The sequence below is a fragment of the Lichenostomus cassidix genome, chromosome 15 (assembly GCF_008360975.1).
Source record: "Lichenostomus cassidix isolate B80296 chromosome 15, HeHo_3.0, whole genome shotgun sequence".
NCBI classification, from domain to species: domain Eukaryota; kingdom Metazoa; phylum Chordata; class Aves; order Passeriformes; family Meliphagidae; genus Lichenostomus; species Lichenostomus cassidix.
In genome coordinates, this window is record NC_139496.1 from 3,233,563 (window position 1) to 3,252,636 (window position 19,074).

A 19,074-nucleotide genomic window follows, 5' to 3' on the forward strand; every position below is an offset into this window, starting at 1 on the left:
TGGGAAGTGTAGGCGGCGAGGAGCCCGCGCTGCAAGAGCTTGTCGTCCGCACAATGGAGGACGCGCTCCTGTCTCCAGAACCAACAGCGCTCCCGGTTTGGAAGTTTTTCTTCCTCTTCTGAGAAGGGATGAGAGTAGGAGAGAGATGGGGCAGCAGCAGTGTGCAAGTCATGAGTATTTTAAATAGGGTGTATGCAATAAGGCCTTACACTGCAAATCTTATTTTAGGTAAACCCTACTTCTAGTTAAGCAAAGAAAAGACAAATTCTAAAGTTTTCCTTCTTAAGTTTTCCCTTCTCTTAACTAGCTTACTGGGAGTTTGGCCTAAAAGAAAAATTAGCGTAAGATCTTAGAGAAAAAAAATGTCTTTATTATTAACCAGGTTTTTTTGCACTGGATTATGTGCCTATTGGCCCAGACCGCTAAATAACATCTACACAACGTTTCTTTCATGTTTCAAGAATTGAAAATAACTGTACAAGGTTAAAGTACAAAAGTACACAAGACAGTGGACACGAAATATCCATGTATGAGTTCATCCCATCTGCTGCTTGGTTTGAAAAGTAGAACTTTAACTAAAAAATACTGCCCTCCTCTAGTTCTGTCAAGTTTAATGGAAGTGGGTATAACCTGATTACAACACTAACACCAGTATCACTAATCTGATATTTACAAAAAAAATTGTATTTTTCAATAAATTAAAGTCAATGCAACACCCATGCAAGCTAGAATGCTAGCTTTTTGGTGAACAAGGACCCAACATGTGAACAAGAACCTTCCACAGTCCCAAACTTCAAAACTGCCTTTTTGTTTTTTCCTTTTTCAAACTGCATCCATTCCTCGCATGGAAGATGTGAACCCCAATCCCATTCCTCTTTGCGTGTGAGTCTGTGATCTTGCCATTTCATACTGTGCATCCAGATTTCTGAACACCTCCTCCTGCTGCTTCAGTGTTTTGTAACTCTCCTCATCCACGGAGCTGCAGCCAGCTTCATCCTCGCTCTGGAAACAGAACACAAACATCAGCTCTAGGCAAGTGCAGTTCACAAATTCTTATAAGAATTCAAGCATTTGGGTTTATTGCGGCAAGAGTCTAATGCAGATTTTCTCTGTCAAGAAATACAAAAGCCTTGATCCAGCTGCTTTTTGAATTAAATTCAAATTTAAATGCTGCTTCTCAAGTTAAATACTTAAAAGCTCTTAACTACATCCAGTTAACTTAAAATCTTCACTGGTTAAGGTACACTAAAATAAAGAGAAATCACTATCCTGCAATTAATAAACTTAATTACATATTCAAAATCCTTTACCTTAATGCCCATCAGTTTTCTGAATTTGACATTTTGGTCCTTGTTTCCAAAATTTAGTTTTTCCCATATTTCTGCAGACTGTGATTTATCCTGTTCAAGTTAAAAAAAAAAAAAAAAAGATGTGTCACCTTTTTACGTAAGATTCCATTAATAGCACAATAGAGAAGCAAGCAGGGAAACAGTGCCAAAGATGAGCCCATTCTGTACCACAGCTGGAACTAAAAGGTTTCCAAGTCTGACATTCCTCCTGCACCATCCTCACAGGGAATGTGAGGGAAGCCTACCTAACCACAGTGTTCAGAACAGCTGTGTTCCTTCCTTGGGCAGCCTGTACTCATCCCCAAAGGTCTGAAAGCCTGGTCAGAATCCAGGCTTACAGTCAGTTATGGAAAAACATACTGGTTTATTGCAATTAATTGCAGCACAATTCAGGAACAACAGCTCAGAGAGCATTCAGGGTTCTCCTGCCCTTCCTTTTGTCTGCCACCATTGCCATGGGAACTGGTTTCAGTTTTTCTCATCGGATGGAACAGTCTGTGCAAAGGTAAGGGAGCTTGTTACATAACTGCTGCATGGTGAAAACAAGCCTAACCAACACTTCTATACCAGAGCAACAAAAGACAAAACTACAAATATTAACGTGGCCATTTTTCCACAGTATCAGCAGGCAAAAGTGCTACTCAAATCCAGCAACTCTCTGAAAAAGCAGCTCCGTTCCTTACTTCACTAATTGCAAAGGCATTTGACACAGTACAAAAGCCTGAAGGCTTGTTTGTATTTATGACTTTTGTTAGGGTTAATACTGCATTACTCTACTCCTGAAAAGCTACCAGCTAGGTTGACAGACTTATCTTTGAAATCTGCAATTAGAGAGGACACAACCACCAAACGAGAAATCTCCACAGTCCCAGAAAGCAGTGGTCAGTTACAGATTCCATACCTCAACCATCCCTTCCCCACAGGGGGAGCCCATCTGGATTTGATGTTTAGTTGCAAGTTCTAGGTAACAGAAGTAACACTGAGATCCAACTGTACCTCTGAAGCTTTACAACATTTAGGGCTTCCTCAAGTCTTCTGTCACAACCATTTGTCATTGAAGGACTAAACACTTTAGTCTTTTCACTCCTAAATCACAGAATATTCTGAGTTGGAAGGGACCCACAAGGATCATCAAAGTCCAGCTTCTGGTTTTACTAAAGTTTTACCTCAGGCTGAAATTAAAACTTGCTAACAGGTATGAAAATAATTATGTTGGAAGTAACATTAATCAGCATCCTTAAACTGAGTGCAAGACGTTTCCAAACAAGTTTATGAAGGTAAGAAAAAAGCCAACATTACCCCTTCCTTTTTGCCTTGCCAAAGCATCTTCCGCTTTTTCTCTTGCTCAGCAAATTTCATGGGGTTCACTGCTGCTGGGTTGTAATAGCTGGGCACAGCTATTCCAGTCTCTGCCAGAGCCTTGGCCTGGAGTGCTGCCATTTGAGCTGCCATGGCGATCTGAGGGGTCACTTGTGTCCCTGACGCCAGCAGAGCAGCGACGTTGATGACGGAGCCTCCTGTGGCTGCAGCCGCTGAGGAACAAAGGGAACTTGCTAGAAATACTTTGGAGAAAAACCCCAAACACACACACAAAACCCAACCACCAACCTGCCCCAGAACAAAACAAAAAAAACCCCAAACCCCTCAAACACTTCCCTTCAACAGAAGTAATCCCAAGTATAACTTGGAAATGCACAAATAAGAAATGCAAGATAGAATGCATGTGATTTGTCATTAAGGAAAATGTCTCCAGTAGTTTAGTAAACCAGAACCAGAAGTGAAACTAATGCACCTTGTGGTTCTAAGTTACCCCCAGAGCAAGTAACAGCCCAATGGCTATCACAAAATCATGTAAAAGCCTAACATGCAACATTTTTATTGTATACTCAGCAAACGATAAGAAATCCTAATGATTTTTGTTGGGGGTTTTATGTTTCTTTTTAATTTTTTTTAAACATTTCCTAGCTCTCTTAACAATTACATAAAGACAACCTGTCCATTTGTTGGACAGGACTGCAACACTCCTATAATGTAAGCCTACTCTATCTTCCAGTCACACTACTGTTCAGGAATTAATCTAATACAAATGGGCTACCTGCAGCCATTTCCTGTTGCTTCTGTTTTTCAACCATTTCTTTCTCTCTCTGTTCTTGCAGTTTCTTTGCTCTTTCCAGCCTAGAGGTACATGAAAAAAAAAAATTTAGACATGCCAAATCAACATCAGGAGTTTATTCATGCCACATATCATTAAAATCACCACAGTTTCTGACCTTCTGGCTAAGGCTTCCTGTGCATCCATAGCTGTGTTTCGTCCCCGGAAAGGTGGAGGGCTTGGACTCCGGCTGTGGCTCCTGCTGAACCTTCGCGGCTTTTCAATCCTTTTCTTTCGCTCTCTGTAACCAAATTTAACAGTTAAAACAATGAAGGCACACAGGCAGCTTAACATTTCATAAAGTGTTTGATCACAACACTTAATTTGCTTTATGATTCATTTGGAGCTCACAAGAAAAGCTTTCAGAGTTTATACTACTACAGCAGTGTAAAAGCCTTGTAACAACACAAAGCTAAAACTGAAGATTTCCAGCTGTAACAGAATGTGCAATTCTGGGTATTCATTTACCCTCTCATACTTAGTGTTTAGAACAAATAGATCTGCTCTAGAGATTCTAAATCCTAAGAAAAATCATCTAATTACTGGTAAAGTCAATTGCAAGAGAACTTGAATGAATCAAGCCAGAAGAATGCTTTAAAACCATAAGAGACCTCAAAGCACTGTAATTATGTTAATAAGCAGCATTTTGAAGAGGCCCAATTTAAGAAGTGGAATACTACTTCAGGAAATTACTACTACTCTCCCCTCTGTATATTCTTCCCTAAATCTGCTTTGAGGGAGTCTACTCTAAGCTGAACACATGATTTGTCTTGGGTTTCTCTTGGGAAGACTGTCCTGTGCAGAGAACTCTGAAGCATGAATTACCTGGAGCCTGACCATCTGAACAGGACAAGGTTAAAATGTATTTTTAAGCAAAATACCAAGATATTCAGTTCAATGCTTCTTTACTAACCTGCTCTCCACCTCCTTCCAAGCAGGAGTTTTTCTGAGGACATCTATATCTAATCCCATCTAAACAACAGCTACTCAAAGTATACATAAAAAGTACTATTAGCAGCAGTTCTCTGTGCCAGGATTGTCAATATCTACAGTACAACACAAAGGTTTATCCCAGTTTAAGCCTCTGACACTGGTGTTTCAAACAAAGAAGTCACAGATGGTGGAAAAGTGTTCAACAAAGCTTAATTTACAGGAGATATCACTCGCATTTTTCCCAGATTCGCCATAACCAGTAAGTTAAGATGCATAAAGGTGTTTTTGCAATTTTTTAACTTAAACATTATTATCAACCATTTGGGGTAACAGCTAACTGGGGATAATGGCTAACTTGACAACAGCCACTTTTCACGGCATTCAGATATTCTCTTTCTTCTGTTTGCAACCTGGGCAGCATCTACAAACATCATGAAATGCAGACTGAAGTTACAGAAAGATCCTTGTTTACATGACAAATCTGGTAGAATACAAAGGAGGCAAGACTTATCTTTTCAGAGAAGATGACAAGATGCAGATTCAGGCACTGGGAAGTGACAGATCTGCATTCCTGAGATAAGATGTAATGCATGTTTCAAAGATACCTTCATTTTTCCGGGGCTGACTACTGTTGTTTGGTCTTGTCTTTGGTCTGATGCTTTATTGCACTGGTAAACATCAAGGAAATAAATATTTGAGCTTTTGTATTGAAGTATTTCCATTTGAAACAAGCACCTGGTGTCATGTTTTCCATCTAGCATTTAATCAGAGCCATGCCACTAAAGAACTGCCAGGAGGTTCTACACACTCACAAAGATTGGTTTAAATGCCCGGATCTGATGACAGATCACCTGAAAATCTGAGCTTCAGATTATTCAAAGAACCATCAAGAGAAGGTCAAGCTCTGCTATTTACAAATGCTTCTGTCACAGCCTGCTCACTGTAAAATGATACTTCATGTCAGGAATCAAGGAATACTTTTCACAGTTGAGTTTGAACAGGGTAGGTTTCCACATCACATTTATCTAGCTAATACAAAGTTTTCCTTGAGGATTTGCCCCATAAGACACCTTCTCTTCCAGGCTTTGTCTGAGCCCAGAACTCGATGAAGTGTTCTAGCTCCAAATAAAAAAAACTTACGCCTCACTTACTTTCATTCTCTAGGATTTGCGACACAAAAACAGTACTTAGAAGAAAAGGATTCTTGCAGTATGTCCACCAGTATCCAACAAAGCCTGCTTCCAGTTTAAGAAATTCCTAAGCCATGACTATCCCTTACTTTTTCTTCCCACATCTGATGGTTCTGTTTCAGGCAATTTGAATTCCACTGCAGAAGCCAAAATCTATTCTGGGACATAAAGTTTTCATGGAGCCATTAAACACAATGTTCAAAGTGACTTTTAAAAAAATTAAGTGCACATTATCTACAGTAACTGGAAAAGATGGGAAGCTGAAGCCTCGCACAACATGCTGAAGGTGGCTTAAATATCATTAAATGCAAGTAAGGTGTACCAAGTGCAGACCCAGCTCTACTCACCCCAGCTCAAAGTTTGGTAGAAAGTGCACATCAAAAATGGGACACAAACCATGTAATTCAACTACTTCTTCAGAAAGATAAGTCTTCTTAACAGTTTCACAAGTGATGTTGTGGCATTACACAAGTGTGATTGTTAAGACTCCCATGATTCACTGTAATGTTGAGTAGCCATAACCAGTCATAAGGCAATTTAAAATAATCTGAATAATCTGGTGAAAACACTACTAAGAGAACTGGGACACTGGCAACACCTTCTTGGAGCTCTGCAGGGACACTGGTTTTCATTCAAACCACTTTCAACAAAACATCTCCAGCAGTCATTAAGTCGCATTTCAGCTTCACCATTGAGAAAATCCTACAGGGCATTAAGAATGCAAAGGTGACACAGAGACTCAGAACTTTACACCAAAATACTGATTGCATTATCACTACTGGAAAACACTAACTTCTATACAGTGACAAAAATGTCAACTCCAGTATATCCCAAGTGAGGGGTGGAATCTCAACTCTCTCAAACAGACCCAGACCAAGCCAGTATGTGTCTAGATCAAGTGCTTCTAGAATTTAAGGAAGAAATCAAAGCACACAGGGAGAAAAATGTGATAAATATTCTCAAGGTGAACTTAACAAAGAGAAGCTGGTAATCATGAATACTGAAGAGTGCATTCATACCAGAAATAATCCTTTTGAACCAAAATTCACCTTAACAACACACCAACTACCTCTCCAAAGGAAAATTAAGTTAACTTCATGGAGCTGATCAGTTAGCTTCTGATCAGCCAGCGATTCCCAGCTAAACTTTCCTTTTCTGATATGTACACAAACTGAAGGGATAAATACACCAGTATGCCAACCACACTACCATTGCATCAAGCACAAGAAAGGGTCATCTGTATCTCATTCTCCAGTTCTTCCCACTTAAACACTACTGCTAACAAGAAGTCACACTACAAAAAGCCAAGAGTTTGATCACTTTGACCATCTAGGACAAATGTTTCTGTAAGAGTAAGCAAACCACCCAGTCCTGAACCCACTCTCAGTACAGCTGAGAAATAGCCAAACACATTTAATTGCAGTGAACAGGCATTAACTGGAAAACCCTTCACATCAGCCCACCACAGAACATTCAGCCAAACATCACCAAGTATATGGAAAGTAACGCTTACCTGCTTCTGCTCCTAGTTCTGCTTTTACTTCTACTTCTATGTCTGTGTCTAGACCTTGATCTAGAGCGAGATCTGATCCGCCGCTTTCTTTCTCTGCTGCGAGATCGGGATTTTTTCCTGTCACGACTTCTGCTACGATGACGTCTGAAACACATGCCCCAAACTCTTATATATATTCTTGTGTTTAAATGCAGTTTGTACTTCAGGACTTGCACGTGGCTTTGTCACCACAGGCCAAAATGCATCAGGCAGGGTGGGGAGACTGCAAACTACACATGGAAATGCTCATGCCTACAGGCCGTCACTGACAATAGGGTACATTTAATATTCTGATCAATATTTTCTGTATCAATTATAAACGTGAGATACATCCTTATATAAAGTCTTAGAGGTATTTGTTACTTTTACTCAGAACCAATCTGCAAAAGAACTACCAGCAAATGCACTGCCCAATGAAAAGTGAAACATGCAATATAAACTGACGCTTTACACCAGGTCAGGAATGGAACTAAGCTGTTCTTCAGAAGTTTACAATAATTCCAAACATGGCTTTTGGAAATACACTCACAGAATAATCACATAGAACAACTTACCTTTCCCGAGACCTGGATCTTGAATGACTCCTCCCTCTGGATGACTTTCTGTCTTTGCGTTTATGTCTCTCCTCACCATTTTCAGATGAATTTAGGCTATCTCTTCCCTTATCAGAAGAATGCTCTTTGTCATTGTGGTCTTCAGATTTGTGCTTCTTGGAGGACTTCTCTTTGGATTCATGTCTTCTTGCCTGTTTTAAGAAGAAGTTGGTTCTTTCAGGAAAATAGTGCAACAAAGAGAGTTAGTATGGGTATCAGAAGATAAAAATGCTAAGTTGTGATGCAACATTAGTAACCTTAGGAGTGTGACTCAATCATGAGCCATGGCTGTTTTACCTAATGCCACCAACTACCCAAAGTTGCAAATGCACACTATCATTTTTCCCCCTTTTTCCCTCCTCCCACTGACTATGAAGGATTTTTAAGGTATCCATCAAGGTATCTTTACATTGCTTCCATGTAAGACTCACAGCATTGTAACAAAAAACCCTGTCATTTCCAGTTACTGTCTCCATTCCAAGCACATAAGTACCTATCTTAAAGAACCTGACAATTTATGAATATGCATATATATAAACACAGTTGCAGTGACTATTTAATATTTGCTTGAGCTTTCCATGTAGAAAGTTACTAAAATCCACACGTAGTTGCAGACACACTATTTTGCTTTTAAAACTAAAAAAAAAAAAATCTTCTAGTCATCACTGGGTAATTATTTTCTAGAGCAAAACTCTCTTCAGTCAGTAACTTCCAACAGTTTTTACAAAGCGAAGTGATAATTTACATGGCTGACATCCCAGTTTTAGTATTTCAAACTAACATGCATCACTCAGACTTCCCACAGTAGTTTTAAATTACAGATATGCTGCTCCACTATACCGCAATTCCTTCCTGCAGTGCCTCTTAAAAAAAAAAAAAAAAAGATTCCTTTTTATAGCTGCAATGCCAAAAATATTTAGCAAGGTCAGGCCTGATTTTTGCCAGTGCTTTCCTTAGAGACTAAGTCGTGACATCAACACCCTTTCTTAATATATCCATTGTGTTTTGAAATCTTTCTAGCACAAAAGCATAGCCCACTTAAGCCTTGCATTTAAAAAATGTTCTGCTCAAGTCACAAATTAAACATGATACATGCATTTTAGATAAACCCCAATTACTCAAAAGTTGTTTGTTTAGTTTTCTTGCTTATCTAAATCTGTTAACTACTCATAAAACCTTCTCCTCCATCAGAACTCTCAAGTAAGTCTGGAGATGATGCTGTAATTAGTCTATACCCACTTGTCCAAGCCTAACTCTTTATTAATATGTATCTATTTCTAAATATATTTATTATTGTTCTTCAAGTAAACAACAATATTATATAATTTTCCTGCTTTTATAGTACTTTATTTTTAATGCCTTTAATAATCAGTTGTTACATAAAACACATCTGAGGTTACCTGTACACTAATTTTAAATATATATTTCTATAAAGTAGTTGCTCTCATATACGTATTAAGAAGAATTACTGATATTCAGCATTTAGTCTACAGTCAGAGCTTAATCTTGCAAATGAATGACAACAGTACATCTACTGTGGGAGATCATTTCTCATCTGTTCACCCTGTGAAACTTAAAAGCTGCTAAATAAATTGTGTAAGATTAGATCCAACAGCCTGGCAATGCACTGGACAGGATTTTAAACACCTATTTTTTTATCACTAAAGAGAGTCTTAGAAATTTTTTTTAATCACATCTTTCAGACACACACTTAGTAATAAAACCACCATTATATCCCATAACGGATTTAAGATATTTTTAAGGGAAATATGAGTTTGAATGACTAATAGTTACCTTATCATGAAGTAGGCTTATAATTTTGCTATCTGAGTCTGCAGCGTCTTCAGTTCAGTCTCTTCGCGCATTAGCACGCTGAGTATGATTTATTATAGAAATGTTATCATGTGAGCTAAACAATATATTATTCAATTTCACAAAAACTTGCCTAGATTTTTCTTTCCTCCTTTTCTTTTTCTTTTTTTTTTTTTTAACAGAGCTTCCATTGGAATGGGGGAAGGAGAAGTTCCTGACCCAGGTTTGAAGTTAAAAAGTCCCTCATCTGTCCCAGCCTACTGCCCCACACGGCTTAAGCTTCTTTATGACTATTTCGATGCTCCTGGTTTGCTTGTTTCAGCTCTTCTCTGGTGTGTGAGCAGTTATTTTTAAGGCATTATTGATGCTGTCTCTTCTCACTCCCCTATATATATACACATACACACATTTAAGAGACAGGCCTCTGAAATTTTTGCTGCTACTGTCACATTTCCAGCTGACTCAGCTTGTTTGTCAAGCTATGACAGCCTTTACAATTAGAGGAAGCAATACACAGAGCTCAGTCTGGTAGGAAATTATTTTTAATACACCTAAGTAGACAGGTATGGATTATTCAAAGTCCTGAACAGTGGCCAGGAACAAAGCCACCCGAGGTTTTTGGATAATGGAAGCTCTGTGAAAGTGATCAAGAACACCATTCTACTTCTCCATATGAACTCTCTCTTTTGGCTGTTTTGACAAAAATTAAAAAAAAAAAAAAAGAAAAAAAAAAAGAAAGAAATTAAGTTACTAGTTTCTCAAAGCATTTTCTACAAAACTATTACCTTGTCAACATGATGGCTGCAATCATGCTTCACTATGAAAGGCTCTCCATATCCTTTTTTAAGCTTAAAGTTTTCAATTTCTTGTACTTACCATAAAGTCATTTACATAGGTTTACACATATGTGCATTACTACAAGATACTTTTAAAGATGTACAATTACCTAAACGCTACAAAGTGTTAATTACCTCTTTGCTTCTGCTCCGGCTTCTGTGTTTTCTTCCTTCAGTATCTGGGGAAGAAAACATTTACTGTCATTTACCAAGATAAAGAGAAGATCACCTGGCTATAATCTTCCTAGCTCCTTTCAGTTATTCCACCCCTTAAAGTCAAGATTTAGAAAACCAACAGCATTACTTGAGTATCTACTGCAGAAAGCAAACTCCAGCTGTTAGTCCCAGTTCTCCGCATTTATTTAAGCTCTGACACTGAAAAACTAACCACATCATACTCCAATCGTGTTCTTCTGCCAGGTAACCTTATTCTTGTTACAACTATGCAAAAGTATCCCAGTCTAAGCTTATCTAATCAAAATGAAACAAAACAGGACAGTTTCCTGTTTGGTGTGGTCTGACTGTGTCCCCCCTCCCCGAACCCCTCAACACTGACAAGACCTTTTTCCTCCACAGTTTCAATATTTAGGATACACCCCCAAAGTGAGTAGATCCATTTTTTCCCAATTCCCAAGTTACTAGAGCTAAGTCTGTGGTTTTTTTCCAAAATTGCTTCAAAGAGAATTACATTCTACTAGCGATTTGCTTCCATTGAGACCATACCTGACTTCCGTCTTCTTTCCCTTGACCGTGAGCGTGATCTTGAATAATGATGCTTTGATGTTCTGGGAGAACTGGAGGCATCTGATTGTTCCTTTTTCTTCTCTCTTTCTGGAGAGGATTTTTCTGGGACTACTCCATCTCGTTCTGTATCACTACCCTACACATGAGGACAGAATTTTTAAAAAACAGAAGCTTACAAGTGAAAGCCAAAAAACCCCCTATTTACCTCATATTTCCTCTGAAGGTACACCTATTTTTTTTTTTAAAAAGACAATGTTGTGTTCATCCCATGCATAGGCAATAGCTTTAAAGATTTCAGTGAACTCTGTAACTGCATGCAGATTGATTTTTCAAGATTTTAATAAAGAGAACAAATATAAAGTAACATTTTACTCTCTCACTACATTAAACTGTATTTTTTTCCATGTACTTCTGAGAGTATCAGTAACACTAAATTCTGATGCAGAATTTTCTCTAAACGGTGTTTGTAGGTCAATCACCTTTTAGCATTCCCATGACCAGGATGACTTAAGGTCAATGCTGCCCTAACAGATCCAAGCAACCTCAGAAATTTGGGCATTTTGGAGGCACAGCACAAAATCCCCAGAGTGTTTTGAAGAATGGAATGAACTTTGAAGAGAAATGCATTACTGTTAGCTAACTCTGGAATGTGTAAACACCTCAACAGTATCTCTGTGCAAAAATATTTATGTGAGAGCACATACAGGTCACTTACACCTGTATCAACAACATCACTTTTTTCTCAGATAATGAAAACCAGGATGTTCCCTCCATTCCTTCTAAGCCTTGATCTAGGAGGACTAAAACTGATTTTGTGCGATTAAGATACTTTGAGACTCAACCTGTGAGAGGTAAATGTGCTCTCATTAATGCTCTTACAGGTTCACTGGTCTTTCTTGTTCTGATCTCCTCAATGCTGGTCATAATCAAACTTTCTGAGCACCATGTGGCTGCACAAGATGTCACTTAGGACATCATCTGGCCCAGAAATTATCCTCAGAAAGACAATTTAGTGTTGCAGAGGACTTGAACTTGCAGCTGTCCACTAGCTGCCACTGGCAGAATGGTTTGCAAACTGAGCAAAACACGAGAGAACCTCTCAAATATTTATTTATATCCATTACTTTGGAAACAAAGCAGCTATTTTTTCTTAAGCCACAACAGATATTACATATTGTCATTAATATACTGTGTACTAATAGCAGACCTTCCTCAAGACATGCTACAGGTAAGTATTTGGACTTTTATTTCATCTAGTACTGCTTACATTTTGAAGTTACTTGAGAGTAACGAGAATACCAGCTAAGACTGTAAATTTGCTGGGATTTAAAACACTTTACCCAAGTGCAACTGAGCCCCCTGCCACATTTTCCAAGGCTACCGATCTCATCATTTACAGAAGTAAATAAATAAAGTCCTTTCACAGAAAAATATATTTTGCTGTTAACAGGGTAAGTTACATACCAAACACAAAATAAAAGTAATTTTAAAAGAATTAATTTCCTCCAGAAGTTTACAGTTCCTCTGTTCTGTTTCACCACTGGTTAAACTTTCCAGACAAGAACTTTTAACTACCAGATCAGACACCATAAAATGTTCAAAGTCAACTCTGAAAAGTTTTCTCACTCTCAAGCCCCGTTTGTTTGTTGGTTTTTGGGGTTTTATTGCACTCAAGACTGTCGAACAACTTCTGAAAAAATTAACCACATCAGGTTAACCCTCTGATAACTCTTCCTGATTCTTCAACCCAATTACGGGTTGAACGCCTTTATACGATATCAGATCACTAAATTCTTTCGGAAAAATAAAGCTACACTCTCAGACGCTGCCTGAACATGAAGGAGAGTGGTAACTACAGCAAAGGCGTTTCCCATCGATATTAACCATAAAAACCAGAATTAAAAGCACAAACGCCTGTGTCCAAACACAGAGAAAAATAACAGGGCGAGGAAAAACGGATAAACGAGAAATTAATACGGTACAGACAGCATATCGCTCCCCTCACAGAGAATCTTCACCCCACAGTCCCCACGAGAAACGCCCAGCTCGCCACAGCGCTTCTCCCCCAAGCCACGGAAGCACCAGGGCTCAACCCCAGGGAGTCTTCGCCTCTCTCCGAGCCCCGAGGAACGAAACAGAAACTTCTGGAGCCGAGGGCCGAAGCGGTGGGCGCAGCGCGGCCGCCCCTCCCCGAGCCCATCATGGCGCCGCAACCGAAGGCGCGGCGGGCGCCATTTTGTGTCTCCGCGCACACCGCTCCCCACCCGGCCCGACCCGCCTCCGCTCCCCCCTCAGCCCCTTCCCCGCCGCTCCCGCTCCAAACCCCGGCTCTAAACCGCCGCTCACCGCCATGACCGAGCGCCCGGGCCGCCGCCGCCGCCCCTCAGCAACGTCCTCGCAGCGCTCGACCTCCCTCGGCTGCGCGGCCACAGCGATCGCGCACGGCCCCGCCCGCCTCGCTGCGGTGCCCGGATGTGGCGCTGAGGGGGGAGCGCGGGGGAGCGCGGGGCATTGTGGGCCGGGGAGGCGCGCTCGCCTGCGAGGAGGTTTGGCAGCCGCCGCGACCCGTAGAGGCTGTGCCGGCTCCCGCCAAATTGAAACCGGGCGGCGGCTGAGGGGGCGCGGCAGGGGGAGCGGGGGCTCTGAGGGTGCGGGAGTGGCACCGGTGAGGGGATGATGGGGGCTCTGAGGGTGCGGGAGTGGCACCGGTGAGGGGATGATGGGGGCTCTGAGGGTGCGGGAGTGTCACCGTGAGGGGAGCGGGAGGACCCTGAGGGCACAGCAGTGTCGCCGGTGAGGGGATCATGAGGTTCCTGCGGGCACCGGTGTGTCGCTTCCTATGGGGAAGGGTCCCTGTGGAAATAGGGATGTCACCGGCCCCGGTGAGGGATGGCTGTCCCTGTGGGCATGGTTTGTCACCGCGGTGAGGGGCATGGCGGTCCCTGTGAGCAGGTGGTCGCTGTGGGCAGAGGTTTGTCACCAATAGGGCGGTGAGGGTCTCTGAGGGCAGGGGATCGGCGTGCCTGTGAGCAGTGAATTTAGTTGGCAATACCTGTTCTCCCCAAGCTGCCTTCAGCCGTGTCGGGATCCACACTACTCACACGCTGTTTACCATTATAATTCTTATTGTACAGCCCTTCCTCCTGCCACAGCGTCCCCATACAGTAACAAAACCTTAATTTATCTGTGACCCTGTAACTTTTTAGAGCTGTCTGCTCTACAGCGTGTCCCTGAAATGTTTATCCCAGGCAAAGATGTGGAATGACATCGAGCTCCTGCTCAACGAAGACTCCGGGCAGCTCCCTGTGGGTTTGGGACACGAGTGTGGCACCGCCTTGTACCAGGTGGATTCACTGCTGCAGATCACATCTTCAGAAAAGGTACAACCCATCAAACTCTGCTTTTATCTCTCTTAATAGTTACCTGGGCTTCTTTGTCATGTAACAGCCTTTCCCTTCCCAGGTCTCTGTGAACCCTCAGCTCCATGCACGCAGCTCCAGGGATGGCAGCATTGTGGTTGTGGACAGATCTGTGGCACTTCTGGACAGCACTGGGCTGTCTCTTCTGATGCACATTCAGTTTGGTGAGTTCATTCCTTTGGAATTCCGCTTTGCAAGTGAAAAATGGCTTTTAAAATATGTAGGTTTGTATAGGAAAACATAGCAGTAGTCTGACTAGGCTTTAAAGGGAAGTATTATAATAAGTACCTAAGTAGTAAAAAGGGATTTTGGATTTTGAACACAACTATTTCAGTACAATTTATTTAGAATCCTTCCTAACTTTTCACTGAAGTGGGAATAATGGATACCAAAACTACTCCCTGTATGCCCTTCTTGTGCTTCATTTAGTCAGAATAATTTATTTTGAAGAAATCTGGGACACTGCATTGTCCAATTCTCATGTGAATGTTTATTCATAAAAAGCAAATCTTAATATTTGACATTTTGCCATGGAACTTTTCAGATACTAACGTGGATGTAGTGGGTATGTGTCAAGAAAAACAATTTCTTGTGGTTGGTGAGAGAAGTGGCAGTTTACATCTTATCCACATTCCATCAAAACAAACCTTGCTAACGAAGGTACAGTAACTTTTCTATTTAATTCTGCTGAGAACATTTTGTTCTCAGACTTTCTTGGGGTTTTTTTAAATATTTCTTCCAAATACCAAAGTATAAACATCCTTGTGTTTTGACAACATATTCTAACCAAACAGATTAAAGGGACACTTCTGTTCCCATGAGTAATGAATACAGAAAATATATTTGGCAGTGGCATGCATAAACAAGAACCAGGCCTTCATGAAAGAAAAAAATTTCAATTTGAACTGATGATCAGTATTGCAATCTTTTAAAAATAAAATACAGAATATTAATCTTTATGCTGTTTCTATTTTAGATTTTGGTTGAACAATCTTCAAGTGAAAAGACTTACTTAGATCTCTTTATTGTAAAAGATAATACAGATGCAGGTAAGAACTGGATGATTTTTTGTTCCCCCTTGTCTGAATTTTTGTGATTTTGTTTCCCTTTAATATCTCTCAGGGAAAGAGATTACAAAATAAATAATACAGGAAAGCGTAAAGAGAAGTTCATTTTGTGTGCACAATGGGAAGCAAAGCTGTCTAAGATTCTTTATCTCATTAATGATTTTACAAATGCCATAGGAAACAAACATTCAAAACTCAATACCTCTTTCTTTTGAGACTCTGCTAAACATATTAAAATGCCTGAAAAGGAAGAATTCCTTCTCTCTTCTTCTATCAGACTTCAGATTTTAGTAGTTTTGCTCTATAAGCTCCCAGCCTTATTTTGTCATAATACAGCATATTGTTCTGCTCTTAGCTGGGGATGACAAAATTTTTGTTTAAAATAGTCTAAAATAGTCTAAGTGGTCAGATGACTTTTTCAGGTCAGTTATTTCACTGTCCTGTTTACAAGCAAAAGCAAGTATTGTCTTTCCTTACTCTTGACTACTTAAATTTGAAATATTTGTGTTGGGTTTTTTTTTAGGTGTTTATCACATGTTCATTCTCACAAGCAATGGATGCTTCTGCATTATGTGTGTCCCACTTGCTAAAACACAAGAAGGTAGGATAAGCTTGGGATTTCATTGGAACAGGGAGGCTTGTGTTTAAAAACTTCACTAAATGATGTTTAATGCCTTTTTTAAATTTTGAAAAAGTTTTAACGCTGATTTTTTTTTTTTTTTTAATATTTAGCAATTGAGAAGATGGATATGACTGCAGCAAAGCAAGTAAGAAACACCTGCAAACTGCTAATGTGTTAAAAGTGCAGAGTTTGTAACTAAACTTTGCTCTGTACATTCCATTGACTCTACCAGTTCATTATTCCACCTCATAGCTGTGATTGCTACTTTTTCTGCATGTTCAGAAATGAGCAAAGATTTTATCCACTGGTTGTCTAAACAACTCTTTTTCTTCCCTCTTTGTTGACGTTCCCTTCCTCTCCCACCCCACAAGTTACAAGGACAGATAAAGACAACTTTCATTGCCACGGGAGAGCATCACAGCCTTGGCTGTCAGGATTTTGTGATCAGCAGCACAGTGAACAAAATCCATTTGATAATCGGGGTAAGCACTATGAATGTGATCATAGCAATTTTTATGAGATCAGCAATGGCATTTTTTGATCTGCAACAAAATTTATCTCCAGCTGGTTGAAAAAGAGGCTGATCAGCTTTTTGCGCCAAGACTTTTTTGCCTTTCATTTCCTTCACTGCAAATTTAAACTTTTCATGTTCTATGAGAATGGAAAGTGGATATTTTGAAATGCTGTTTTTCAAAGAGCCAGAAACTGCTGGCTGTAACAATCACTGTAACAAAGGCCAGTCTTCAAAGGAGAAAGGAAAAAGGTTAAATTAAAAATAAAGAAATCAATGTATTTTTCTGAACATCAATAGAGGAATAAAGTTTCATTTGGTTTTGCAGCTTTCCACATTAAAGATTAATTGTAGAAGCAGCCATGTCAATGGTCAAATATCTCCTGTCTAACTCCATTTTCCTTTGCCTTTCCTCACAGGGGAAAGGTGATTATGTTCTCTCCAAGTGGGAGGTAGAACCTGCCAAAGGCCTGGTGTCTGCTCGAAGTTTTGCTGATTCAAGTCTGATCCAAGGTAAGAATGTTTTATCTTTTTATAGACAAGAGCAGATTTCATATTTAATTGCAGAATGTACTAATTTTTAGTTATTTCATTGTTTTTAATAAATGCGCGTGTACCCAACAGAACAGAATCTCAAGTAAAATAGGGAATTTATGTGAATGTTAATATTTTTTAGGTGCTGCAAAACTTCAAGTTCTTGATAATCAGCTGTTTGTTTTGGATACAGAGGTATGTGTGATGATTGGTGTTTAATCTTCACATTACAATCCAATTTATAAACATATTTTTTAAGGTTTAAAGAAAAGTTTCTGTAAAATAAAGACACTTATATTTACAGAGGATCTTAACCTTCCTGTGTTTGTTTTTTTTAAACTCTACTCCTATTCATTAAGCTCTGAAATATAATGTTTCACTCAAAAATTGTCTTTTATGAAGAAAATATGAAATTATATCTGATTTTTTTTTTTTTAATCTAGAATATCTTAAGCACATGGGACGTTTATTCTCTTACCCTGATTTGGGATTGGCCTTTAATACGTATTGAAGAATTTCTTCTCACTACTGAGTCAGATTCTTCTCAAGTCATGCAGTAAGTAAAGTTTTGCAGCACCAACCCTGAGAACTCAATAGTTGTCTGGTGCTGTTGCCTAGAGTCGGAAGAAGAACTTTCCAAACAATATTAGGATTGATAACATGAAGAACAATCTTTTAATGAAAGCTTTCAGGTGAATTAATTGTATCTATGTGCACATGCAGCATTGAATTTTCACAATTTTTATTAGTTTAACTAATTGGCACATCTAGCAAAGTCCATCCCATAGGAGAATGGTTGCCCTGGTAACCCAGCCTTGGATTTGCACCACTGAAGCCTCTCCAAGGGTTCTTAGCCCTCTATCTTGTTATGGCCATGAAGTATCTTATTATTTTGGCCCAGGTGCTGGTGCAAAACAGGATGTTCTTGTTAGAAATCCCTTTCCTTGAAAATAAGATTAAACAGAATGTGTGAGAAAGGCTACCTGCTGTTCTAAAGTGTGAGAAAGTGCTAGAAACTATACAGCTATATATTAAAATCTGCAAGGATTTTTAAATGGATGTGTTTTCATAGAATGCAAAATTTTATAAAACTCAGAAGCAAAAATATTTCACAGTTTTAACCTAAGATTCACACAGCAAATTTTGCTTTATCTCTTTCTTATTTATTAGGCAAGGGCTTGCCAATGTTAAACTGATTGTCATGACAATGCCAGATAACAAACAGGTATAATCTCCTTATCTGTGTTCTGTTCTTTAATTGTTGTGCAATTGCTCATAGGAAAAAAGGGGGACAGGGATATTTGTGGCACACAGAATTCTGAGGAGCTTAAAGTCCAAACAGAAAGATGACCATCTATATATCAGGATATAACAAGTGAGGGTAGTTGGGATTCTTGTGGTGGTGACCAGGGCAACCTGTCCCACTGCTTGGGGTTTTTATGGGTGGTTTGGGGTTTATTCCATAAGAATTCAGAAATTATTCTGCAAATATCACTCTCTCACCAATATAAGAGAAAAAAGTAATTCTGACTTATTTGTTTGTTTTCTCCATTTTTTTGATTTTGTAGATGAGAAGTCTAATGGTTTTTGCATTGCCCACTATGCAACAGCTCTATTCTCTGGAAGTGTCTCTCGTTTCTTCCCTTGTTCAAAGTGGGATTTGCACAGTAGGTTTACATGATTTTCTTTTTGTTCTTGGAAGAAATATAGTTGTCTTAATATGTATAAATATTAAAGAGGGTACTGTGTTATTCTTGTTA

The 19,074-nt window shown here is 39.5% G+C and overlaps 2 protein-coding genes across 4 annotated transcripts in view; one reads left to right on the plus strand and one right to left on the minus strand.

Annotated features, from left to right (window-relative positions):
* Nucleotides 1–349: 349 nt before the first annotated feature.
* RSRC2 (arginine and serine rich coiled-coil 2) lies at nt 350–13,645 on the minus strand. Of its 3 annotated transcripts, none has more exons than XM_085075532.1 (10): nt 13,508–13,645; nt 11,141–11,297; nt 10,553–10,596; nt 7,731–7,921; nt 7,138–7,281; nt 3,620–3,742; nt 3,445–3,524; nt 2,649–2,881; nt 1,311–1,400; nt 350–1,002 (listed from the first exon to the last, which is right to left on the minus strand). In XM_085075532.1, exons 1-10 carry the CDS (start codon nt 13,511–13,513, stop codon nt 823–825), a joined length of 1,248 nt encoding a protein of 415 aa, XP_084931658.1. In that variant the 5' UTR covers nt 13,514–13,645; the 3' UTR covers nt 350–822. The 3 variants fall into 3 exon arrangements, with proteins under 3 accessions (XP_084931658.1, XP_084931659.1, XP_084931660.1); XM_085075533.1 differs by having other exon boundaries at nt 7,731–7,943; XM_085075534.1 differs by lacking the exon at nt 13,508–13,645 and adding an exon at nt 9,564–9,641 and having other exon boundaries at nt 7,731–7,943; nt 11,141–11,239.
* A 170-nt stretch (nt 13,646–13,815) lies between these two features.
* Nucleotides 13,816–19,074, plus strand: part of KNTC1 (kinetochore associated 1) — a 28,724-nt gene continuing 23,465 nt past the window's right edge. Inside the window, exons 1-13 of the mRNA XM_085075528.1 lie at nt 13,816–13,869; nt 14,410–14,541; nt 14,624–14,744; nt 15,125–15,240; nt 15,557–15,629; nt 16,171–16,248; nt 16,380–16,414; nt 16,641–16,751; nt 17,200–17,293; nt 17,457–17,509; nt 17,758–17,870; nt 18,485–18,539; nt 18,883–18,981. Of these exons, the coding sequence (XP_084931654.1) occupies nt 14,416–14,541; nt 14,624–14,744; nt 15,125–15,240; nt 15,557–15,629; nt 16,171–16,248; nt 16,380–16,414; nt 16,641–16,751; nt 17,200–17,293; nt 17,457–17,509; nt 17,758–17,870; nt 18,485–18,539; nt 18,883–18,981 (1,074 nt within the window). The 5' untranslated portion in view covers nt 13,816–13,869; nt 14,410–14,415. The remainder of the gene's footprint in view (nt 13,870–14,409; nt 14,542–14,623; nt 14,745–15,124; nt 15,241–15,556; nt 15,630–16,170; nt 16,249–16,379; nt 16,415–16,640; nt 16,752–17,199; nt 17,294–17,456; nt 17,510–17,757; nt 17,871–18,484; nt 18,540–18,882; nt 18,982–19,074) is intronic.

Excerpts from the sequence above, each read along its gene's own strand:
- RSRC2 (XM_085075532.1), bottom strand. Across the intron at positions 10,597-11,140 it reads GGAAAGAAGACGGAAGTCAG|ATACTGAAGGAAGAAAACAC; the intron begins GTATGGTCTCAA and ends TTTCTTCCCCAG. Across the intron at positions 2,882-3,444 it reads GCAACAGGAAATGGCTGCAG|CGGCTGCAGCCACAGGAGGC; the intron begins GTAGCCCATTTG and ends TTTGTTCCTCAG.